Consider the following 23089-nt stretch of genomic DNA (forward strand, 5'->3'; position numbering starts at 1 on the left):
TATGAATATCAAAGGCACAGTTGGTGGTAATGTTTGAGTAATGCATCCAGTGTGTAAAAGTAACTAATTAGTAATAGAAGTTCCATGATTTTCTCTAGATCTGCAAATCTCACTGGTCTTTTGCTACTTATACATAATTGCTGTATCTGTTAATAGATGTTGACTGTTACTGTATATTAACTGGGTAATCATTGCCATGATTTCGGTTAACTCCTTCTGAAAATTAGAGCCAAACACTATTTATTATTATTGTAACTACAGTCTCTTGAATGACTTCGTACCTCTTCCTAAAGCAGTGTGAGCTTTACCAGCCACAGCTGGATCCTTTTCAGTACTTAAAGATATACTTGAAAGAGCTAAACAGTTTCATGTGAATAACAGTAGCTTGCAAACACAGAATAAATAACTGTACATCGTGCTGAATAGCTATTCACTGTGTAGCTGAAATGCATGCCCTGATACTGGTTTCAGTCTATAGCTTACATTACTTTTGACTCATATAAAAATGTAAAAATATTGCATTCATTCAGTACCAACAACTTGTTTGTCCAGTGTCTTTCACACAAAGTCTGGGCTTGAAAACTCTGTACAGAGTTTAAAAATACACAGTGGAAGAAATAATAGGAGAGGAAGAGAGAAATTCAAAAGAGTGACAAGGGCACTGGAGTGTTTTTAAATACTGCATTCAGTATTGCCAACCCCAAGTCCTCAAACTAGACTTTGAAGATTAGACCCCCCTGCAAAACAAAGACTTTTTTAATAGCAAACATGGAATTCTTGTCATGTGCCTGCTAGCATATTAGTGTTCAGAGCTCACACTGATGTTTTTTATGAAACTGCAAGCAACTTTCTTTTACTTTCATTTTTAAATGAAAGATGAGCAAGGAGTTTGATGAGAAACACCAAATAACCCAAGCCTTGTACCACCATGTGAAGTTTGGCAGCCTTTAGGCGTTATTTTCTTACCTTGGAAATGCTTACCAGTAATAACTGCACTAAAACTATTAGAGACCTCCCACTGAAAAACTGAAGGCAGAAAAGGCTTTTTGTGAAGATTCTTGATAGTCTGCTTTTGCACTGGGGAAATCCTGGGGCAGAGGGGTGATCAGAAAGGTCTGCTGTCTTTATAAAGACTGCTAGATTAAATATAATTTTATTTAACAAGTCTTTTAGCCACAAAGATTTCCAGAACAAAATCTCTGCAGTAATTAGGAGAGGATCTTCACTATTTATCCTTGTGAGGCTGGGGAAACATGTTACCATTTTGATTTGCATAGATATGTGAAAGTAATAAGAAAAAAAAGAATGCTTCAGGTTCACCAACAGTCAAAGATTTCCTCCTCCTAGCAAAGGTGTTGCAATCATGAATGTCCTTTTTCTGTGCTGCCTCGTCCAAGAACACAAAGGCTCGTGTTCTCCTCCCAGTGTGTGTGCTCTGCTCGTATCAGTGATGACAGAAGCCATGCAGGCGTGGAGTGAGAGAATGAAACACAAAGACCATCCAGGTCACAAAGAAAAAGAATGTGCCCAGAGTTGCTTTGAAAGCTGAATTGCCAGCTAGAATTGTATAGGGGTATAGGGCCTTTCAAACTACTTCTTCTGTCCTTAAACATTTGTAACTGAGAAACTTAAGAAAGTTTTTCTATAAATCTCAGAGGACAGAACTTCTTAGGGTGTGCTATTAAAATTTGTTCCTATTACTCTAGTCCTTGTCTTTCTCCTAATAACTCTAGCGAGTTCTCCATCTGTGCTCAGGTCTTACTTCAGGATTTGTGGCAGATAACTACCAACATGGTGTATTTTTACTATTAATTTTCTAAATATTCTTTGACTCCCTCTGCCACATTTTATTTTGGCCATACCTTTTCTTTTTAGTCCCTTTTTTCACACTCCTGTTGCAGCAGTTAAGAAAGATAAAATCCATGGCATCTTTGGAGGAAAGCACAGAAACAGGACAAATGTTATGCTGCTGATATGACTCAAACTTGTAATTAGAAAAAGATAATGTAGTAAGAGAAGTATGACAGGGCAAACCTTTGGCACAAGTTTTTGTCTCTAAGATATTCACAATTGCTACTAATGCCTCTGTGGTTAACAGTTAAAGGGTGTCTCATCCAGTTCAGGCAATGCATTGGATATACCACCAGGAGATCTGGAAGGATGCTTCTACCTTCCCATTGATTAGTCTCATTTCTTTGTCCAATGACACAGGTAGTGCAGAAAATTTTTATCAGAATGTGTCACTAAGACAGCCAATTCAGGGTTCTACTTCTGGCACTTGAGATAATTCCACCTGTAGTATAACCATCTAAATTGTTCAATGCTTATGTTGGAAAAGAAGACTCCATCATGTGCCAGCTCTCAGTTAGGCAGCCTCCTTGCACCCTAAAGTACAACAGTTGGTCATATAAGCCTGCCTGTGTAAGTGCAGGAGGGAACAGTCTGTTACTGCCCAGGTATGCTTTGACCTGACTTATCTTGAGTAAGAGACGCATTTCAGTGGCAGTACTATGTTGAGGCATAGTACTACTATGCCTACTCAGTGCCTTTTGTGTTGAATAGGGTAATCATTGGTTTAATTAGTGTATTGAGACAGTCAATGGCTTTTTTGTTTGTTCACTTTACTACCAGGGTCTTTTCACCTTATTCACTTGATGTTTGATGACTACGTATTGTACCTGCTAGAATCACTCCATTGTCAGGAGAGAGCTAATGAGCTAATGAGGGCAATGAAAGGAGAAGGAAGCACAGGTGAGTTTATTATTTTATTCATCTTTTGTTGTTTTATTCCACTGTATTCACTGTTTTCTATGTAAGGTTATTTCTCTATCTTTGTGTAACCCAGTGAGGTCTGTCTATGAGCAAAGTGCTGTTTTTTTGGTTCCATCATGATTTGAAATAAGCCATTTATGAGAGGATCCTCCCTAGTTAATACACTCTAAAAGAGGCCTGCATGCTTCTTGATGTAACTCTGGATGTCTGAAATACTATTGCTAAGTACAAACTTGGTGTTTCAGTAAGGGATTTTTGTACCAAACCTTTTACATCAGTTAATCTGTTTTACATTTCAGAGGAAATGCACCATCACACGTCAGTGAGATGATCACCCGGTCTTGATTCTCTCCCTCTCCACCCTAGTTTTACTCTAAATAAACTCACTCATACCAGTGGATTTGTACCAGTGCAAACTTAAAAGGGAGAGATGGGAGAAGTGAGCAAATGGGGGAGGAGGGGGAAGCCATGATTTCTCATACATTTAAGTTCTGAGTTCCTGTACAGAGGCAAACTCCCAGCCCTGCTCTACTTACTCTGCACTGACTTGCCAGAACAGAGACTGCCTCTAGTCTCTCTGCTCAGGGATGCCCCTGATAATGAGAAGTCTTCAGTCAGCTTCCTTCCTTGCATTTCCCTTATTTTTGGCAAGTTAAATCTCTTAGTCATGGGGATATAAACCTTAAGCGGCCTGTGCACAAATTTCCTACCTGTACATTAGCAAAAATATCACTTTCCTATAAGAGGTCTTGTGATGGTAAACTGATGGCGGCAATGCTAAATGTTATAGAAGTACTTCTTTCAAAGATCTGTGTTAGTCCTGCAATGAATTTCATGAAATATAGCATAAAAAAAAGCACTAACTGCTCACATAATTTTTTTAGTTCCTCGGTGTTCTTTGACTTCACTTTTAACAGTGTTTGTTTGGTGGTTTTTCTCTCACCCTGCAGCAGAAATACGAGAAGAAATTATTCTGAGTGAACCGGCTCCTCCAACTCCCTCCCCAGTGCCGTTCTCCCCAGCTAAATCTGTCACCTCTGTGGAAGTGCCCTCTGCCCCCTCGCCTGTCAGCAATCAGTCCCCAGAGTATGGTGGCATAGCAGCTACAACAGGTAGGTGGGCTTATGGCAGCTGGATCTGCTTGAAGATGGGTTTTGCACTCAGTCACCTGAAATTAAACCAACACAACGTGCTGGCTTTCAAGGGATAAGAAACCTTCCCAAGCAGAAGTCTGTTTAAAGTATCAGTTATACTTTCTCACTGTATCTAAATATTGTGTGCAGTTTTACAGGAACAGGATCTGACGCTTGGAGTCCAGAGACCTAACAGGAGATCCCAGACCTCAGCAGATCAGAATCTGTTCTGTTACCAAGGCCTTCAGAACAGACCTGTCTCTGTATTTCTAAGTGTTTTTAAAATCAGTTCAATTGATCATATTTCTAGTAATGCCCTGACAAAAAAAAATATTTATGAATATAGCACTTTTGAGCATCTTCAATGACTTTAAGGGCAATCAGTCTCTGAACCACATAATTCCCAGTGGGTAAAATGGGAATTGGATATCTTTCAATATATTTGAGACCCTAACATTCTTAAATATCTGCACAAGTTTCTCTTGGGAATGCTTTACACATTGTTGGTAACTTTAAACATTAGGCATTAGGAATTGGATGCTTGAAACCTATTTTCAGTTACATACTCTGTTATTGCAGCTCATGAACTGCTTGTATTCAGGTGGGCCCACAGATTAAAAAATTTGTGCTTAAGGATATTCAACTTGTGGGTAGGATTACCAGAAAATTACCTAAATGCAAAAGCATGCACACACATGGTTTGTTGATTGGTCTGTATGTATGGGGTACATACAATCCTCTGTACCCTAATGTAAAGCTCCACCTTTTGGATTTGGGCAAGACAGTCCATCTATATGACAAAAAGCTGTGTTTTCTTAATTCATTAAAATGAGCTAAGAAAGGCAGAAATGTGAATGACTTTCAGAAGGCATTCCAGGCAGTAAAACTCCAGCTTTGCTGCTCCTTGGTGAAATGGGTGTATAATCAGAATGTGGAAGCTATCACTTTTGTGACGTATTAGAAAAGTTACAAAACCTTATTGAAAGAATGTCAGAAAGTGATGATTTACCACACTGGAGAATCTGGCAGTTGCCAAAGGACTAATAAATCTTTCTGACAAATGTTTGTCATGTTTTAAAAGGCACCATGGGAAGCACAATGCATAGTTGTGGTGGAAAGCGATTTAAGAACATTTATCTCTACATGGAAACTTAAGGTTTTCTCACTGTTGGAGACTATAGTACATTTAGGACAGAAAAAGGATGATATTAACCACAGAACAGATAGACAATAGAGCCATATGATTCCTAGACATATGGCAAGTGAGCTCACTGCTTTGGATCAGGCAATGCTGGAGGTGGTGTGTATGTTTGAGTCTTGAAATGATGAGTTTGTGAGTAACTTGCCCTGTGGCCATTGTGGCCCAATGGGATCATCATGATGTTGTAACCAAGCCTTACAATGATGCGGAACTTTACCCAATAGTAAAAGATTGAGAAGTTGGAAATTGCATGCTCTCCAGTGACAGTGACAGGAATGGAGATTTGAGAGACTTCTGTTCAGGCTGCAGAGACTGTAACTCTATATGGCTATCAGAACTATTAACCCACATCTTATTCTACACTTAAATGACAGCCAACTTGTTGGATGTCTGAGCTTCCAGCCTGCGTGCTTGACTTAAGCTCAGATCAGGGCAGACCTGGGAACTGCGTGAGTCTTAGGTGAATCCTGCTTGAATACCACTAATAAACCAAGGGAATGGACTCACACAAACATTACAAATATGATTCCTTTTTGTTTTCATGATGTATCTTATTTTGTTATAGTCTATTTTATTCTCTCTTTCTCTCTCTCTCATTTTGTTTGTCCTGGCAAGGCTAAGGTCTGCTGGTGTGAAGTCTCAAGCCAGAAACAGGATCACTTGGGTGCAGTGGTTGAAGGACCCGCTCCCACATTACAGGCAGTAGAACTTGACGTAGTTGTTCCCATAGCAGAACTTCTTAGGCAAGAAAGCTATTTCTGATTAATTTAGGTCTCTTTTTTCCAGCTTCTCAATTTTAGGTTGTTTTAAAAACCTTTGTTCGCTTATGTTGGGTTTTATTCCTAAGGGCTGGTGCAGTCTCATTTTTGCCAACATGAAAGTCAACTTTGCCTATCACAAGTCAAATTTATCAATGCCAGAAGTAGTCTAGTTAAGATTATATACAAGTGTATAGATTTAAGATTAAGTACTTTTTTGTTTTACTTTTAATTACTTAATTACTAATTATTTATTTATTTATTTATTAACTTTTAAGATTATTAAGATTATATACAAGTGTGTGGATATTTTCTGGCCTTAATTTGGGAAAGTAGCAATACCTTAATTTCCCATCTTTATCACATAGACAAACTAATCACCTTTTCAGTTTGCTCACCATTACACCATGGAACGCAGAGTTCATTCACATGCAGTAATACAACCACAGATCAGCTATAGGAAATTGCTATATTTAAAAACGGGAGCACTGAAGATGCATTATATATAATTAAACTATTCCACGTACAGATTTGTGGAATGTGTATATAGAATATTTTGGAACAGGAACCTCTGTTCTGGAGAGACACATTTAAAGAACTCTATTGATTTTCTTAAACATCTTTTATGAGGTAAATATAAAACTCTGAAAATGCTTTGCAAATTTTGAGAATTAGTCTTACTGGTTATCTCTAGCTCTCAATTCCCTAATTTAAGGCATCATTAACTTTTTTTTGCTTGTGGCATTAGCAATAAAAGTTAACTATTAAACTTGTATTTTAGCCTTTTTGCCTTCACTCAATGGTCAGCACAAAACCAGCAAACTAAACTGTTGCAATTGCATGATACTAAGCAAAAGAGAGGTAAATCCTGTATGTAGCATTCTGCATTAGAACATCTGGCATGGCTCAGCTAACATTTTATTTAAAACTTTCTGTTAAGTTACTAGACATTTAAAAGGATAATCAGTCTCTGTCCTTTCTAAATCACAATGGCTAGATTAATGATTGTTCAAACTGCAACAATATTGTAATAAAAGTGAAAGCTATATGGCAGACTATACTATTCTCCTTTAAAGCCCCTTTTGAAGCTGATTACTTATTTGCTAATGAAATGTTTTTTGGACAACCTGAAATGAACTCTGAATTGTAGGTGGTTCCTAATACAATAGTCGACTAATCCATGCAGTTTACCATTTAGTTTCAATAAACGTATGTCTGAAATAAATTTTCAGGTCATTTAAGGTCAGTATTTTTCCAGGTCTGGGCTAGGTGATAAAATTTGAGAATCTGCAGTAGAAGGTACTTGCACAGAGCTACCATCTCTCATATTTATGTGTCTGAATACAATGACATTCTGTATTTTTGTGAAGTTCCAGCTCCTGGACTCATATGAATATATGAGAATATCAGGTCTTGTTCAAGAATAAAAGCTTAATTCTCATAACTGCTCATAAAAGTCAGCTTCCAGTTTCAAAAGGTGGTTCTTCCCTTTCCAGTGGAAGGTTTGGGGATTTTTTAAAATGTGATAGTTGAACCAGAATGGGGGTCTCACTCATGATTTTTGGTAACTTGAGGTTGACAGTGGTGCGTACTATCAGATGTAATACACAGTGCTGTGAGTATCTTGCTTGTATCTGGGTGGGCATTTTCTCCAGCATACAGCAGATATAAAATGCAGCATCATGAAGTAACTTTTGATTCTTTTTGCACTGATATAGTACTAATGACAGCAGCTCTCTTGTTGGACTGTTCCATTTTTATTTGGCTCCACTAGAGCTCACATGGTTTCTCAGTTAGTATCCTGAAAATCAAATTTATCTTTAAAAGAGAAAAGAGAAAGGAGTGATAATAAATGAACTTCCTTATTTTAATCAAATCCTGCATGTTCAAAACAAAAAGCAGAACAAAATGTTGCTCAACCGCTATTGTTTTTGCTTATTTCAGAATGCAGTTCAGTTGGGTTCAGTCATATCTAACAGAGACTTCATCTCCTGAAGTTCAGTTCTGCAGCCAGCTGAGGAAATGAACCATACAGGCCTGAGACATAGATGGGTATTAGAAAGCTAACTATTAAAATCTGTGATTTATCTTATTTCTTCTTTTCCACCCATCATAAAGCTGGCAGTATTCTGGCTGACCTGATACATACCTATACACAAAGTCTCTGAATCTATTGTCTTCTTCAGGCCTTCCACTCCCTCTTTGTGACTAGGTCACTCAGAAAACAATGGCATCCCTTCCATTTGCCTTCCAAAGACAGGGAAGTGAGGCGACTGTAGATTCCTGAGACTGTCCTAAGAAAACTGTTCAAGCAGCATTCTGTCACTCCGTAAATCCAGGGTAAAGCCCAACATACGTTTGTTTCTAATCCACAACATTCAAGAGAAAGCGAGTGTTTCCTACAGCAGCTGTGTGAGGCACTGTCTGATAGTACCTGGGACGATCCTTGGTTAGGAGAATTAAACAGAGATATTCACAACTCTTCCAGCGCGAGGCCTATTCTTTATTTCTGTGTTGTCTGGACAGGCACAAGGTATGCTACAACCTAAACATTTATTTCAAAATTGAACAGAGGTAGCTGCCAGTTAGGCTTCAAGGTCAGAAATGACCACTTCCTTTCATCCAAGGACCCTGACTTTCCACAGAGAGTACAAGAAACAGCTTGCTGTTCTGGACTGACTCATTTTCCTCAGACCGAGATAAGATCACTACTGTTTTTCAATAAAAGAAAGGAGGCTGCCACAATGGCTGGGGATAGACAAATTAACCATATATAGTAAAATGTAGAGGATATTTTGGCCCTGTTACTGCCTCTTATTAGAGCTAGGGAGGTAATGAGTAGTTATGTTTGTTTGTTTTGTTGTTTTTTTTTTGTCTTGATGGGCAACTTTTTATTATTCAAAGCAAAATTTTTGTTTTATGGTGAATTTAAAAAGTGAAGGGAAAAACAGTAATTTTAACTATAAATAAATATTTGATTTTTTTTCTTTTTTTTTTTTTTCTTCTTTCTTCTCTCTCTCTCTCTCTCTCTCTCTTTTTTTTTTTTTTCCTTTCTGTTTCTTTCTGTTTGAATTTTGGCCTGTTTTGAAACAAAGTTTCAAATTTTCTTTTGGAAAATAACACTAGGGAAATATGCTGACCTTTTGAAATTGAAACGTTTTACCAAAATTTCCTGCAATATGTTGAAATTTTCAAATCAGTTCTTCCTTTGTTTTCAAATGAAACTATTTGGTGACTGCCTAAGTTTTGGCCCCCTCCACATAAACTGTATTTTCTGCAGAAGACTGACTTTCTTAAACACTTTTCCACAGCTCAAGGAACCATGACTGCTTATGGCCACAGTAGCAGTGATGCACCAGCTCAATTGTTTATGGATCCATAAATAGCTTTGCAGCTTTGGTCTGAGAGATCTCCATCATGCTCAAAAGGGGAGAGGTGAAAGTCTGAAGATTCAAAAGTCAGTGACAGAAAAAGCAGACATGAAAACAGGCCTACCACAAATGTTCTTGGCCATAATGCATACAAAGATGTCTCTACTATAAGAGCCCCAGATCACATCTTGCCTTGTGAAGCTCAGAATGGCCTTGGTCAAACTCAGAATTAAGCATTTCCCATTACCAAAAAAAAAATATCTCATGTTGCTAAATAAAAATCACACGGAGAAAATTATGCACATCTGAGATAGCTTTTCATTCTACGAAGCCATGGAGGATACATGGACCTGGTAATACAGCCATTTCCCTCTTGGAATTAGGCCCTTTCATGCTACAGGAAGTCCCTAGCATCCACACTGAAAAAACGAGTCACCTCCTGTAATTCCTTTTAGCTACTGAAAAAGAGTCAAGAGTGCCCAGAGACCCCAGACTACTGTTCGGATTGGGTTAAATTCAGTGTTCTGGTCCTCATTTGCAGGGTAATCTCAGCCAGTATGGTCATGACCTCCAGCAAGAGCTGTGTTATACTGGAACAATGGATCTGTCAGCCTCCTGAGTGAAAGGGGTGTGTGCAAAGGACAAAGGTTTCTCAGCAGCTGGCTCATGAATCTGGAGTTCCTGCCTGGAAGGGATCAGGATGATTAAAAAACTCAGCACCTTTCAAGCAAAATGGAAAACCCACTTCTTTGCTTTGCTTTGCTTTTCCCACAAATGCTCTACGTACAAAAAAAAAAAAAAAAAAAATCAGTCCCTGCCACATCTAAAGATGGAAGAAAAATTATTGGCAGGAAGAAAATGGCTGCACTATTTCTGTCCATATATATATATATATATTTATAATTGGAGATCTACCTCTGTGTTTCCTCTACAAAAGCTGGTACCTAGTTGGGTGGAATAGAGAGGCAAATTGCAAAAGGATCCAAGAAAATTTCTTGCATAACACCCATCTTCTTCCAGTCCTTCATTGTTCTGATCATAATTCCTGCTTTGCTCCAGGCCTGATCAGCCTGTGAGCTAAACAGACCATCAGCCCACTCTGTGTGAGAGGGACCTCAGGGGTTGGTGCATCATGCCTAAGAAATATTAGCATTGGTGGTCCTCCATTACTAAGTCCCATCCCAGTTTTTCTGAGAGATTATAGCCTTGAGTTATAATGCCAGGCTGAAATTTCACAGTCTGAGGTATTCAGGATATGTTTCTTACCTCTGGATCTTTGTGCACTTCAGCTGATAATTTCTGCTTTTATTTATGCCTCAGACATGACCGTTTTGTTCACTTTGCTGGATGCTGTTTCCATTATCAGTGCTTAGTAGGTCGTTTTCCAATAGCTGTCTCAAAGCATAATGCCTCTGTGAATGACAGCCTATTTTAGCTGTGTTCCTTTCATGCTTGTTTGTCTGTAGGGGCTATGCAATCCTATACGTGGTCACTAACCTACACTGTGACAACAGCTGCTGGGTCGCCTGCTGAAAACACCCAACAGCTGCCCTGCATGAGAAGTCCACACGTACCATCATCATCTGTCACACACCGGATACCTGTTTATCCCCATCGAGAAGAACATGGGTAAGTCACTTCCCAGTGTCTTGTTTGTTTGGTGTGTATTTTGGATGAACCTAAGCTTAGCTGGTTTTGTTTTTGTTGGTGGTGGTTGGTTGTTGTTTGTTTTTTTTTAAATTGGAAATGCAATGAAATCTGTTTCTTGATGTAATACATGTATGTCTGTATTGCAAAGATGCTGATATCATTATTCTTTGGCTGTTGTTATTGCTATATGGTTATATTATGTCTCAGTTTTATAATCATATTAAATTCTATTTCAAAACACGGTAGGCCTGGATAATACTTTATAAAAGAGAAGGCTTTGGCATGTTTCTTCCTATGATTCCTGTTTTCCCATGTCTTGTTTTATCCCAAAGGCTAGATGTGTCCAAAGGACAGCCTTTCTATACTAAGTCTCAGGAGAAGTGTTTCTTTTCCTCTGCACAGTGCAGCTGAGACCACACCTGGAGCAGTAGATCCAGTTCTGAGTTCTCCTCTGTAAGAAAGACAAGGCCATAAGGAGTCCAGAAAAGGGCCACTAACATGATCAAGGAAGTGGAAGAGCTAAGATACAAGCAGAGACTAAGAGAGCTGGGGTTGGTTAGCCTCAAGAAGGCTCAGGGAGGGTCTTATCGTGGTGTATAAACATGTCATGAAGGATGTAGAGAAAATGGAGACAGCTTCTTCTCAGTGGTATCCAAGTGACAGGACAAAAGACGTGGGTATAAATTGAAATTCTGGAAATTCTGTTTAAACTTAAACAAACAAACAAAAAACACAACATGCAAACAACAAACAATTCATTTTAATGTGATCAAACACTGGAGTAGGTCACCCAGATAGGCTATGGAGTGTCCATCCTTGCTGATATGCAAAACCCATCTGGTCCTAATCCTTGGCAGCCTGATCTAGCAGACCCTGCTTTGAGCAAGGGGCTTACACTAGCTGATCTCCAGAGAGCCCTTGCAGCCTTTATGATTCAATGACTACCATTTGACCTGCAAATCAAAAATGTCCAAAGTTTGGAAAAATAGCCACGTTTTCACTATAGTATTCTAATCTCATCTCCATCACCAAAATTTGCTTGAGGCACTGAATTAAAATAATTACAAGCTGAAATTTGTTTAACATTATTTGATCTTGGCAAACTTCAGACACTCAGACAAAAGTCTCTCTGCTCTTTGTTACATAGCACTTCTGCGCCATCTCATTTGGGTGAATGTGTCACTCACAGATAACCATAACTAAAGAGAAACAGTCACAAAATCATCACTGGAGAAGGGCTCCAGGAACATAACAGAATTAGCAAGAGCCCAGATGCTGACATGAAGCAAGACATTCAAAAGATGTTTCTGATTTCCTCAGTCTCATTGCATACTCATTACCCTTGCAGAAGTGCTTTCTCAGAGTGGAAAATTGTTTACTCTTTGGAAGGATAGTAGAGATTAATTTGAACCTTCCATCTCCTTCTCTTCTGGAAGGAGAGAAGGTTTGGATTTCTGCCTGAATGTCACTGCTAAGCCCTTCCCGGAAAAACCTGGATATCCTGGATATGGCTGCTTTGTGGAGTCAGAAATAGAGTAGCAGGGAGGTTTGTGAGCTGACACAATGCAATAACTAGAACAAGCCATGGTAAGGCAGTGAATATATCTATACATACATGTATGTATACATACATGAGAATTCATTGTTACTAATGGAATCTCTTGCCTCTGGAAGGTGATTTGAGGAAACTTTTTATCTGAGTGAATCAGTATTTCTGAAAGGCAACAAAGACTTCTATAACCTGACTTCTTTCGCAGTTTGGATTTCCTTGGGACACATGCTTAGAAACATATTGGGGATGCTTCTAAACATTTTGGTGGTGTCTGTCTTCTTGCCTGGAGCTGACTTTTTAAATGTAGCAATACAACCTCTCTGTTAATTGATGCTTACGTGCCTTCTATCTCAAAGATTTTCTGATCTTATTTGCTCTCTGTATAGTAGTACTATTAATGTTTTTTTCTGAATAATTACAACACGTACTTATTTTGGATCTGCAGCAAAAAGAGCACACTGGTATATTAGTTTTTATATGATTCAAGTCTGATGTAATATGCTAACAAAGACATGTTCCTGAAGAAAGGCCTGCACAGAAACGTAGTAACCTCACCCATAGTGTTCAGAAGCCCAAGACTCCACGGTTCTTTTGGAAGATACAGTCACAGATTCAAACAGAAGGGAAAAAAATAATATGAGACCTTGTATGCAACATTCAGTTGGCCGCTCTGGAAAGTAACAGAGAGAGAAGATCAAAGTCTGCACTAAGATGTCAAGGTTTCTTGAGAAGAGAGAAATAGAGTTAGCAACTGTCATAGCCACATAGACTGAACCTCACTGCCATGCGGAGGGGCAGCCAGAGAGCATATGCAGTGCGCAGGCCAGGAGCCATTCCCCTGCTGCAGGTGAATTTCACATCAAATGCAGATTCTTGGCCACTCAGCATACCTGAAAGCATTCTAACAGCAGTTCTGCAGGGGTTTCTACCAATATTGCACACTAAAGATGATCCTATTTAAAATATAAAGCCTCCAGAACATCTTGAGATAGGAAGAGAATACCTAAAATATCAGAGCACTTTATATGATGGTATTCCACAATGTAAAGATATTCTAAGAGCTGAGGCCTTGGAACAAGGTAAAGCCCTCCAAGCTCCCAAGACACAAATATAGACTGGTGGACTGATTTGTACAAATATTTTATCTGTATTTCTGGCCAGTTTTAGAAGATAAAATATAAATTCAATGATAACTGTTCCCTGTAAAATAAAAGTTTAATTAGGACCAATTGCATATTAACAGAAATTAATAAAAAGGTTCATGGTCTGTTCTTCATTATTAAAACAAGACCTATAAGAAGCAATACTGGTGAATATTTATGAAACAAGGGGAAGGACACAGAGTTCATAACTTACTCTAATTCATGCCGGTAAATCTTCTAAATCCACAATGGTACTCTCCACATGTATGGGATATCAGGACAATAAATGGAAGATCTATAGTATTAATAGTGGAAAAAGGTCTTTTAGCTGGGATTTCCCTTGTTCCATCTTGTGTCCGTTGCCTCCTGTCCTATCCCTGTGCACCTCTGAGAAGAGCCTGGCTCTAGCTGCTCTGTTCCCTCCTGTTAGATAGTTGTAGATCATCCCTTTGCCTCTCTTCTTAAGACTGGACAAATGCAGATATCTTCTAGTAGACCATGTGCTCCAGTCCCTTATCTGTTTTGATAGCCTCCACTGGACTTGCTTCAGTATGTCAGCGTCCTTTTTGTAGTTGAGAGCCCCAAACGAGACACAGTAGTCAGGCTTCTCAAGCGCTAGAGGGGAATAATCACTTTTTAGGCTTGCTGTCTACAGTCTTGCTAATACAGCCCAGTATGTACTTGGCCTTCTTCATTGCCAGAGCATACTGGCGATACACATTCAACTTTTGGCCATCAGAACTTGCAGGAAATTTTCAGCGAAGCTGCTTTTTCTCCAAATGGCCCCAACCTGTAGCACTGCAGGAGTTATGCCATCCCAGATGCAGGACTTTGCATTGTTCCCTGTACTGTGCAAATGATCAACTGACCATTTTTTTCTGGATCATATCTAGGTCTGCTAGACTCCAGAGTAACTGCCAGTTCCCATCTGGACTTCCCCTAAGAAACCGCACCAGTTTATTATCCCTGTTAATCAGTGACTGTAGATGTTGTTCGGAAGTCACTGTAAGACATGGCAGAAATAATTGGCAGAAATATTTTGGGGGGATTTTTCAGGTGCACTTTCATCTTAGAGAGAATTAGAGTTCCCCAGCCAAGCAGTTTCAGATAGGCAGGAAAATACTAACCTTGAAGGAGAATGGTCATCTCCTCCTCATGTCCTTCAGTATTCTCTCCTGTAGCTGAATTGAGAAAGAGGAAAATTCCTGGACCAAAAGTACCAGACAAAAAAACAGAATAAGAAAGTTTATAACTCAATGCTCAAGTGAATTAACTGTGTTTTTTGAGACAAAAAGCAATGAGGTTTTGAATGAAGGAGGTAGACCAGTATCTTCCAAACTAGGACAGAGCATCCTTGATGACTAGAGAGAGCATGAAGTGCAGACACTGCTTCATGGGACTTGGCTTTAGGTGGGAATCCAAGGGCCTCCAGGACTACAGGAGGGACAAGACAGACAAGTCTCCTCTTCAAACAGAAAAGGCTGCTCTGTGAAATGTCAGGCTTGTGAGACTGCCAAAAAAATCTGTTACAAATTTTGCTTATCAGTCTGTTGTGTTGAAGGAATTAAAACACAGGATGTCTGCCTACCACAGTGTGCTTCAACTCCATGGCACAGCCATTTCTCTCTCCCCCACTCTCCGCAGAGAGCCTATTAAAGTCATGTCATGTGAACACCAGTTTGTCTGAGGTAATTACGGAAACCACTTACATTTACAGATAAACACAAATTGATATAAGAGTGAGAGCTAAATGTTGAACAGTAAAGATGGACGTGGGATCTTAAGTCCTGAAAAAGTTTTTAGATGGGGCAGTCTGCTCTCATTTTGAAGCTGTCTGGTTTGCCTGGTGTAAGACATGACATGGTATCTCTAGAATACCATTATAAGTTCAAAGGAATAACAAAGCAGTTTAAACTCTACCCAGTGTAAAAATGACATTGAACTTTGAAAAAAAAAAAAAAAAAAAAAGGAAAAGAAAAGGAAAAAAAAAAAGTAAAATCCATACAAATAACTATCTTCCCTCTCTCACAATGTGTTGTCTGCCTTTTTGTTTATTCTGTTTTGTGTTTCATTTCAGTCTAGCATATATTTTAAGAGTATTTAAACTTCTGTGCTCAATTAATATTGAACATTCACATGTCTACACAGAGATGGGGAGGATGCAGAAAGTGTCCATTCATCTTTTGCTACTGAATGGCCTAGATAATGGTGGCCAACAAGCATTGACACTATAGCTAAGGAAACTGCTCCCTCCTTTACCCCTGTCTGTCCTAAAACAAAGGTTTGGACTAAAAAAAGAAAGTGGGCAGGTTCTCCAAGCTCAAATCCCATTCTATTCTGAAGTCAGCTGCACCAAAACTGTATGTTGTATGCTTCAGATGTAAATGAATACATCTTTCTCCCTCTCCAAAAAAAGGAACATCTGATCACAGTGTAAGGAGATAGCTGAACTCCACAGTACAGTTAAGTTAAATTTGCCGTGCTTCCTGAGTCTGGATAGCAATTTACTAAGAACATGGCAATAAAAAATAATAATAAAAGGGAAAAAAAATCTTAGAAAGTGCAAAAATGAGTCTGCAATTTACAGCTAGTCACAGAAACATCCTGAGTCCCTGCATTTGTTTTTGTGTTGAACACATCATTTCATTGTGGCACCTGCTTGCCAACTGAGCTGAGAAATGTCTTTTAAAAAGAGGTAGTTTAAGATACCATTCTCCTGTGCAAAAAAAGTATAATTGTATGTCTGATAAAACTTACAGAATTATTAGTGGGAATATAATTAATATGCATACTAAATAGTGTTTTTAATGAATTTTAGATACACAGGAAGTTACAACTACGGTAGCTATAGCAACCAGCATCCCCATCCAATGCAGAGTCAATATCCATCTTTACCGCATGATACTGCTATTTCTGGACCACTTCATTACTCGGCTTACCACAGAAGCTCTTCACAGGTAAGTTGGATTTATTTCTTGAAAATGCTTGATCCAACATTTAAGTAAAGTTTTACTTGTACATTTGTTATCAGCATGTAAGCTGTTTGAATCATCTCTAGTCATTGATGGTCCCTATTTTTTTCTTTTCTGATATTACCTTGATAGCTTTCTATTCTAGGGGAGATTCTTTTATCAGAAATACCTTTCGCTTGTGAATTTAGAGTACTAAACTCTAAAATCCAGCAATATGGATCATGAACATGTTTCGGTGTTAAGAGGTAGCTGAAACAAAGATGAATATGATTAGTTGTATGTTTCTTAGGAGATGGGAACAGGAAGAGATTCCTAACAACCAATAAAAGTGTTTTAATACGCTTGAAGGAAGATTCAGGAACCACAGGGAATTCTTCTGGTGCCCCTCCTTTGAGAATACTTATGGTTAGGAATTTGCCAAAAATGTGAGTTCTGCATATAGTTTGAATAACTCTGGGACCCCATTCCACAGTTTAGAATGTAGGCTATAGACTCCTACAACATGGTAAGGAGAGACGTCACTAACTATTTCAGGGCTATTTCAGTTCACAAAACCAAGCCAGTAGGAGAGAGCACAGATTAAGAATGAAGATGGAATTTGGCAACAGTTCGAAAGTAGGGTCACTCTTGAGCACATCGCACACCTGGTGCTTCCCCAGCGTAGAGGGTTCTGGGGGCTCTGCTGGAAGACTTGCAAGGGACAGATACGGGCTGGAGGTAATGACATTGGGGTATTCCACAACATGGTGCCTCTTATGCTTCATCTACTGGAAAGTTATGCAAGTCTATTAAGGACCACCATGCTTAAGTCTTGTCATTGGACTGGAACAGTTTCATGCCAGATGCAAAGATACGAATTTGATAGTGCTTTGGACTGGAACACGTGAAACCTGCATCTCATTCTGGTCGTCAGTTTACCAGGTGATCTCAAATAAGTTGTTCCTTCTTAAGGTCTCTTAAAGCTTTTTGAGATCAGCTGGGAAGATTGTCCTATACTGGATTTGTATAAAATAATCTTCAAATGTGCTCATTTGGACCAGCTCAGCAATCATTCTCTAGCTCATGAAAAAAAATAAATCTACAACATCTCACCCATTTGTGTACCTGGTCCATCAAAAAGAATATATGAGATGTGAGGATTTAACTAGTTGTTGCAGCTGCTGTATCTTCAATAGGAACAGTGGGTATATGTTTAAGTAGTGTCCTACAATAGGTTTGTATATATTGTTTTTTCACTACAGGCCATACCCTGTTATCTCAAGGGTTTTTGTTGTTGTTGTTTTTCCAGGGTGCATCAATTTTTGACTTAATATTGGCTCACCAATTTTCTTTACTCTCTTTCTCTTTACCAGAGAAAACCCACATGATTTGTAGTTCTGAAATGACCTCTAAGGCCATGAATCTGGAGAATGAGGCTTTTACTGTTTAGAAAATTTGTCAACCATAGAAGGAGCTTCCTTTATATCCTGTCTGCCACACTGACATAGCACAAGTTAAGCAAGAAATTAATAAAACAAAGCGGGATCAATACATTTGTAGCTTACTCATGTCCTGGTTAATATGTCATATAGAAATAGTAACATACATTAAAATCATGAAAATGCTTTTCTTTCTGTAATAGGCTGTCTCTACAAATGCAGATGTCAGATAACTTTTTCCTCTCTTGCTAGCCCTTGAGCTGCCCTGGATATACATGAAGAATAGCTATGCTTTAATGATTTCATATGAGAGCAAAATGATTTCAACCTGTATTTAGCATGCTTTTTCTCATGCTGCTTGTAAACTGATATGTAATCTCATGGCAAAATGCAGCTAACAAACTCATATCAATGTACTTATTCCGTATCGAAAGGAGCTACAAACTGAAACACTACTTTAAGAAAAATCTTAACTGATTCAAATCTGGAATTTGCTGACATTATTTTTAAAACTAAACAAGCTTCTGTGAGGTGCTTGCCCTGATGAAAAATGCTTTTTTAGCTATTTTTAACCAACAGAAGTACATAATGTACTGTTGCCTGCAAAGCCTAACAGGATGTTAGGGAACCACATTTTTTTCTGCTGGACTTTCTAAGTGGAATATGGTGTAAGGGATTGCAGCAGGACTCATGACGTTGCAAAATCAAAATACAGGGAGCCAAATTTGCAATGAATATATAAACAGCTGCCGCTGTACTGAAACCAGAGGAGATGCAGTGCATTGCTGTGGTAATGTAATCAGTTGAGAAGTGGAGGCATTGACCATCTCTCTTCAAAAGAATTCTTTGTTGTAATCTACATTCAGTACAAATATAGAACTCTGGATCAGCTTTAGCTCCTTAGGATAGGGTCTGGGGATTAACTCAAAGAAAAAAAAAAATCTGTGTGGGGGGTAAGTTCTCCTCTACAAACACGGAATCAGAGGGAGCCCTTGTCCCAGAAAGGGGCCTGAGTTGAAACAGACAGGATGTAATAGAGGTGGCTTTGAGTCTGCAGCTATAAATTACTATTTTGGTCTGAAAGAACACCATGTCAGTCCAACCTCTTTCTGAGGAAGAGAGCATCATATTCTGGGTTTTATCAGGTCAGTTATTTTAGGGCTATTTTCCAGCCCAGAGCAATAGTCCTAAAGAAAAAGAGTTGTGTTTGTTTCTTTGGTACAACTTTAAGATGGGTCATTTCGCAGATACAATTTATAGACCATCAACAACAACAAAAGTGAAATTAGTGCAGAGGGGATGGAAGGAATAATTTTATTTAGTGGAAGTGGGGAGGACTGAACAGCTGGGAAAGCAGAAGGGAATGAGAGATCTTTTAAATTGTATTTGCAAACAGGTAAAATGTTGATCCCAACTTCACACACAGACTGACGTGATAATTGCATTGTGTCGATTTTAGGATGCCTTTTGTGGTTTTATCATTAGAATCCTTACACTGGGGCTGTGCTGGTGAAGAAGTCACACAGTTGTAGCTCCTGTACTACATACAGCTCTTGAAGAGTGCAGGCAGGAGTCCCAAGACAAGCCTATCTCACCTGACTAGTAGCAGGTCCATCTTAGGGAGAGGCTCCTGGATAATTTGGGTCCCTTAGTCTTAGTCTTAGAGGAAGTGAAACAGTGGTGGACATCACGCTCACTCACACCCTGTCCCATAATTGACTAGTGAGAGCCCATGAGGATCTTGTTACCTCTCACCTCTGAGAAAGTCTTGGAGCTTAGGTTGGCTCATAGAGCAATGTTATGTGTTTTGTTACTGTAGGCTAAATGGGGATTTTGATAACTAGCCCACAGTTTCAGAAAGATCAATGACTTTCAGGTGGACAAGAAGGCAAAACAGTAGAGGAGATGGTTTGTAAAAGACTTTATAGCGGAGTAAATGTTCTGATGAGGTAATTTCTGCAGCTACTAACCCAGCCAGAGCCTAAAACAGTCGCCTGCTGGTGATACAGGCTGACTAATTCCCACTGATGGCTAAGAGTCTTTTTTGTTGACAGGGACAGTCTGTTCAAACCTTGGTCTTAATCCGAATACTTTTTTTCTTTCATCAGCATCTGTGAATATTTCTCAGAACAGTTGCTTCCTTGTAACTCCGGGCTTGATTGCTCATTTCTTGACTCAGCTTACGGGCCAAGAGCCTGGCACACAAATAAAAAATAAAAAATAAAGATTATCTACAGATCGATTTGGTACTACTTAGCTCTCTAAACAGCAGTGCTGAAGTGCATACAATCATATCTGCTAATTCCATCATCATTTAGGAGGGTGTGTAATGCATTTACATAAACAGATCTCTACTGACTAAAAAATCAGTTTTGTAAGTTTGCTGACTCTAGTTTTAGGTGAACCAGATGCCAGGGCAGAAAATAGACAACAGCTTTGTCTAAAAACTTCTGAGTGTTCCTATCAACTTATGTCAAGTGTAGCAGAGGTACACCCTTCAAAGGTAACCCCTGCACATTGTCACCATCTAATCTGCCTGCACAATCTGCATTTGGCTGGCTTTTGATCACAGCTTTTGTCTGCAGCTTTCACCCTGGCTGAACAGGTCTTGATCCTCTTTCAGGCTATCCATAAATGTTTCAATTAATAGCATTCCACCTCTTCCTTAGACACAAAGTAATTCATGCTGCAGTCATTTTTCTGTGTAAATCACAAGGGTAACACTCTTGGTAGGAAGAGTAGTTAGAGAAATCTGCAGCAGCATATGTTTTTATACTTCAATGTATCTGGTAACACAGAAAGATGCACATCACACGAATGTGCATCGCTGTTCATGCAGTGCAATATACAGCAAGCATATGGTATATATGTAGGTACTATAATGCATGGCTGTAGTATGTCATATTATAGGTCCTTTTATGCAGGTTCTATCTCTAGCAATGGCCAGAAGTGCATGTGTGGAGGAAAAGTATTAGTAATAGGGTAGGTAGAGCGTGGTCCTTTCACCAGCATAGCCACACTGTGCTTGGTAAGAGCTGACCTAGGGATGTCCTGAGTAGGAAGCAGCAGCTGGGCTGTTGTATTTTCTAGCAACTCACTCTCCATTACTCTCTTTGAGCTCTTTTGTACTTCTGAAGAATGGTTTGTATGCAGCATGTATTCTCTTGTTGGTTTAAAACCTGCTATTTTATAATTGTACTGGATGCCCCTTTTTTTTTTTCTTTTTTTTTTTTTTTTGGGGGGGGAGGGATGAGGAATAGGGAGTACTCATTACCTATTTGTTTACTCTCACTATTCAAGACAGTGTAGATCTTCATTATTCCTCCCACCTCCTTCCTCCATTTCTTTTCCAGACTTAAGGGTTATAAGGGGAGTTTAGGTTAGATGTTAGGAAGAACTTCTTTACCGAAAGGGTTGTTAGACACTGGAACAGGCTGCCCAGGGAAGTGGTGGAGTCACCATCCCTGGAAGTCTTTAAAAGACGTTTAGATGTAGAGCTTAGGGATATGGTTTAGTGGGGACTGTTAGCGTTAGGTAGAGGTTGGACTCAATGATCTTGAGGTCTCTTCCAACCCAGAAATTCTGTGATTCTGTGATAATCTGCATAGATTCTCTCATTGCTCTACACACAGCAATTACCTAAGGACTGCGTGTTCACTGAAGGGCAGGGTACTCTGTGGGGGTACATGGACGTCCTCTTCTCTCAAGTTGTGCTGAGCAGGGAACCTGCTGGAGTTGCAGCTGCTCCCCAGCCTTTCAGTGCAAACCTGATCTCAGAGAAAGTAGGAGGGACTCAGCCAGGGAGCCACCAGATCAGCCATTTGGACCTGGGAAGCACTCCTAGATCCCATACTGCACACAGGCCCTTCTTAGCCTTTTTCTTCCTTTGCCAAGGTGACGTAACCACCTTCAAATGGAGTATCTCAGATGGAGGCATTTAACAGGGAGCCACAGAAATGGCATAACAGTGTTTCCCTCTAAATTCTTTTGAGATGCAGTCCCCACCTTGAAGTCAAGCCCTTGTATTCTGTTTTTAAAAGCTGCCTCCTGTTGCACTCAGGAGCATGGCCAATGTCAGCTGTTCCCGAGCTGGCGCTCTGTTCTCAAGAGGCACTAAACAACTTCTGGGACTGGGAGTAGCACATTTGTATCAAGTGCTTGTGCTGCTGTGTTGTTGTTGTCAGAGTGGGTTTATAGCAAGGCATAAAGCATATGGTGGAGAGGAATGACCACAGGCACCAGTACATGCTGGGGGTTACCTGGCTGGAAAGCAGCTTTGCAGACAAGGATGTGGTGGGCTGGCCCAGGTTGCCCAGAGAGGCTGTGGAGTCTCCCTCCTTAGAGATCTTCAAAAGCTGCCTGGACGTGGTCCTGGACAACCAGCTCTAGTTGACCCTGCCTGAGCAGGGGGGTTGGACCAGGTGGCCTCCAGAGGTCCCTTTTGACCACAACCATCCTGTGATTCTGTAATAAAGTGTTAATTTATTACAGATTCCTGTCTCTGCATGGAGAGTATTTTATGAGATATGTGAGATGATACAATTTTATGAGAGGCTCCCTGCTCTGCAAAGCACCACTGAATTGACCTATATGCTGCTAAAATTCTCCTAGTCAAGAAACAAAGAGATTTAAGGATGATTAAACTCTCAAACAAAGAGATTTAAGGATGATTAAACTACTAATAATAATTAAAGAGAAAAAACGAAGTCTCACATACTTGGCTAGTAAGAAAGAACAAAATCTAAGCTCTTCTCTGAATGTTTCGATGCAAGAAAAGTCCGGATAAAGTGACGCAAAAGAAAACTGCACAGCCAAAGTGACATTGGTCTATGAGGTAGCACCCTGGGATGGTTAATAACGACATTTGGATCCTCACCCCTTGAGGTTTGATTTCAGAGAAGCCACTTGACTTACCCTTCCAGTCATACCTCATTTGTCTCTTCTCTTAAAGCCATGACTTTCTTTTGCCATTTTCCCCTGTGTATGTGGCTGGGCAAAAGGTGATTTCACAGTTCATCACGGTAGCAAAATGAAGAGGGAAACAATTTCCCCTGGGGATGATTCGTGCTTTTGCATGTGTTTGGGAAGGAAAAGACAGCAATCTGAGCCAGTTACAGGGT

At 39.5% G+C, this 23089-nt stretch overlaps 1 protein-coding gene across 1 annotated transcript in view; it reads left to right on the top strand.

Moving 5' to 3' along the window:
- Positions 1-23089, top strand: part of RFX4 (regulatory factor X4) — a gene marked incomplete at both ends in the record, with an annotated part of 90444 nt that overhangs the window by 61159 nt on the left and 6196 nt on the right. The window contains 4 exons of the mRNA XM_082753063.1: positions 2632-2751; positions 3723-3884; positions 10702-10864; positions 16398-16536. Coding sequence (XP_082609189.1) covers positions 2632-2751; positions 3723-3884; positions 10702-10864; positions 16398-16536 — 584 coding nt within the window. The remainder of the gene's footprint in view (positions 1-2631; positions 2752-3722; positions 3885-10701; positions 10865-16397; positions 16537-23089) is intronic.

Source organism: Aythya marila, assembly GCF_965140915.1.
Source record: "Aythya marila genome assembly, chromosome: 1".
Lineage (NCBI taxonomy): Eukaryota > Metazoa > Chordata > Aves > Anseriformes > Anatidae > Aythya > Aythya marila.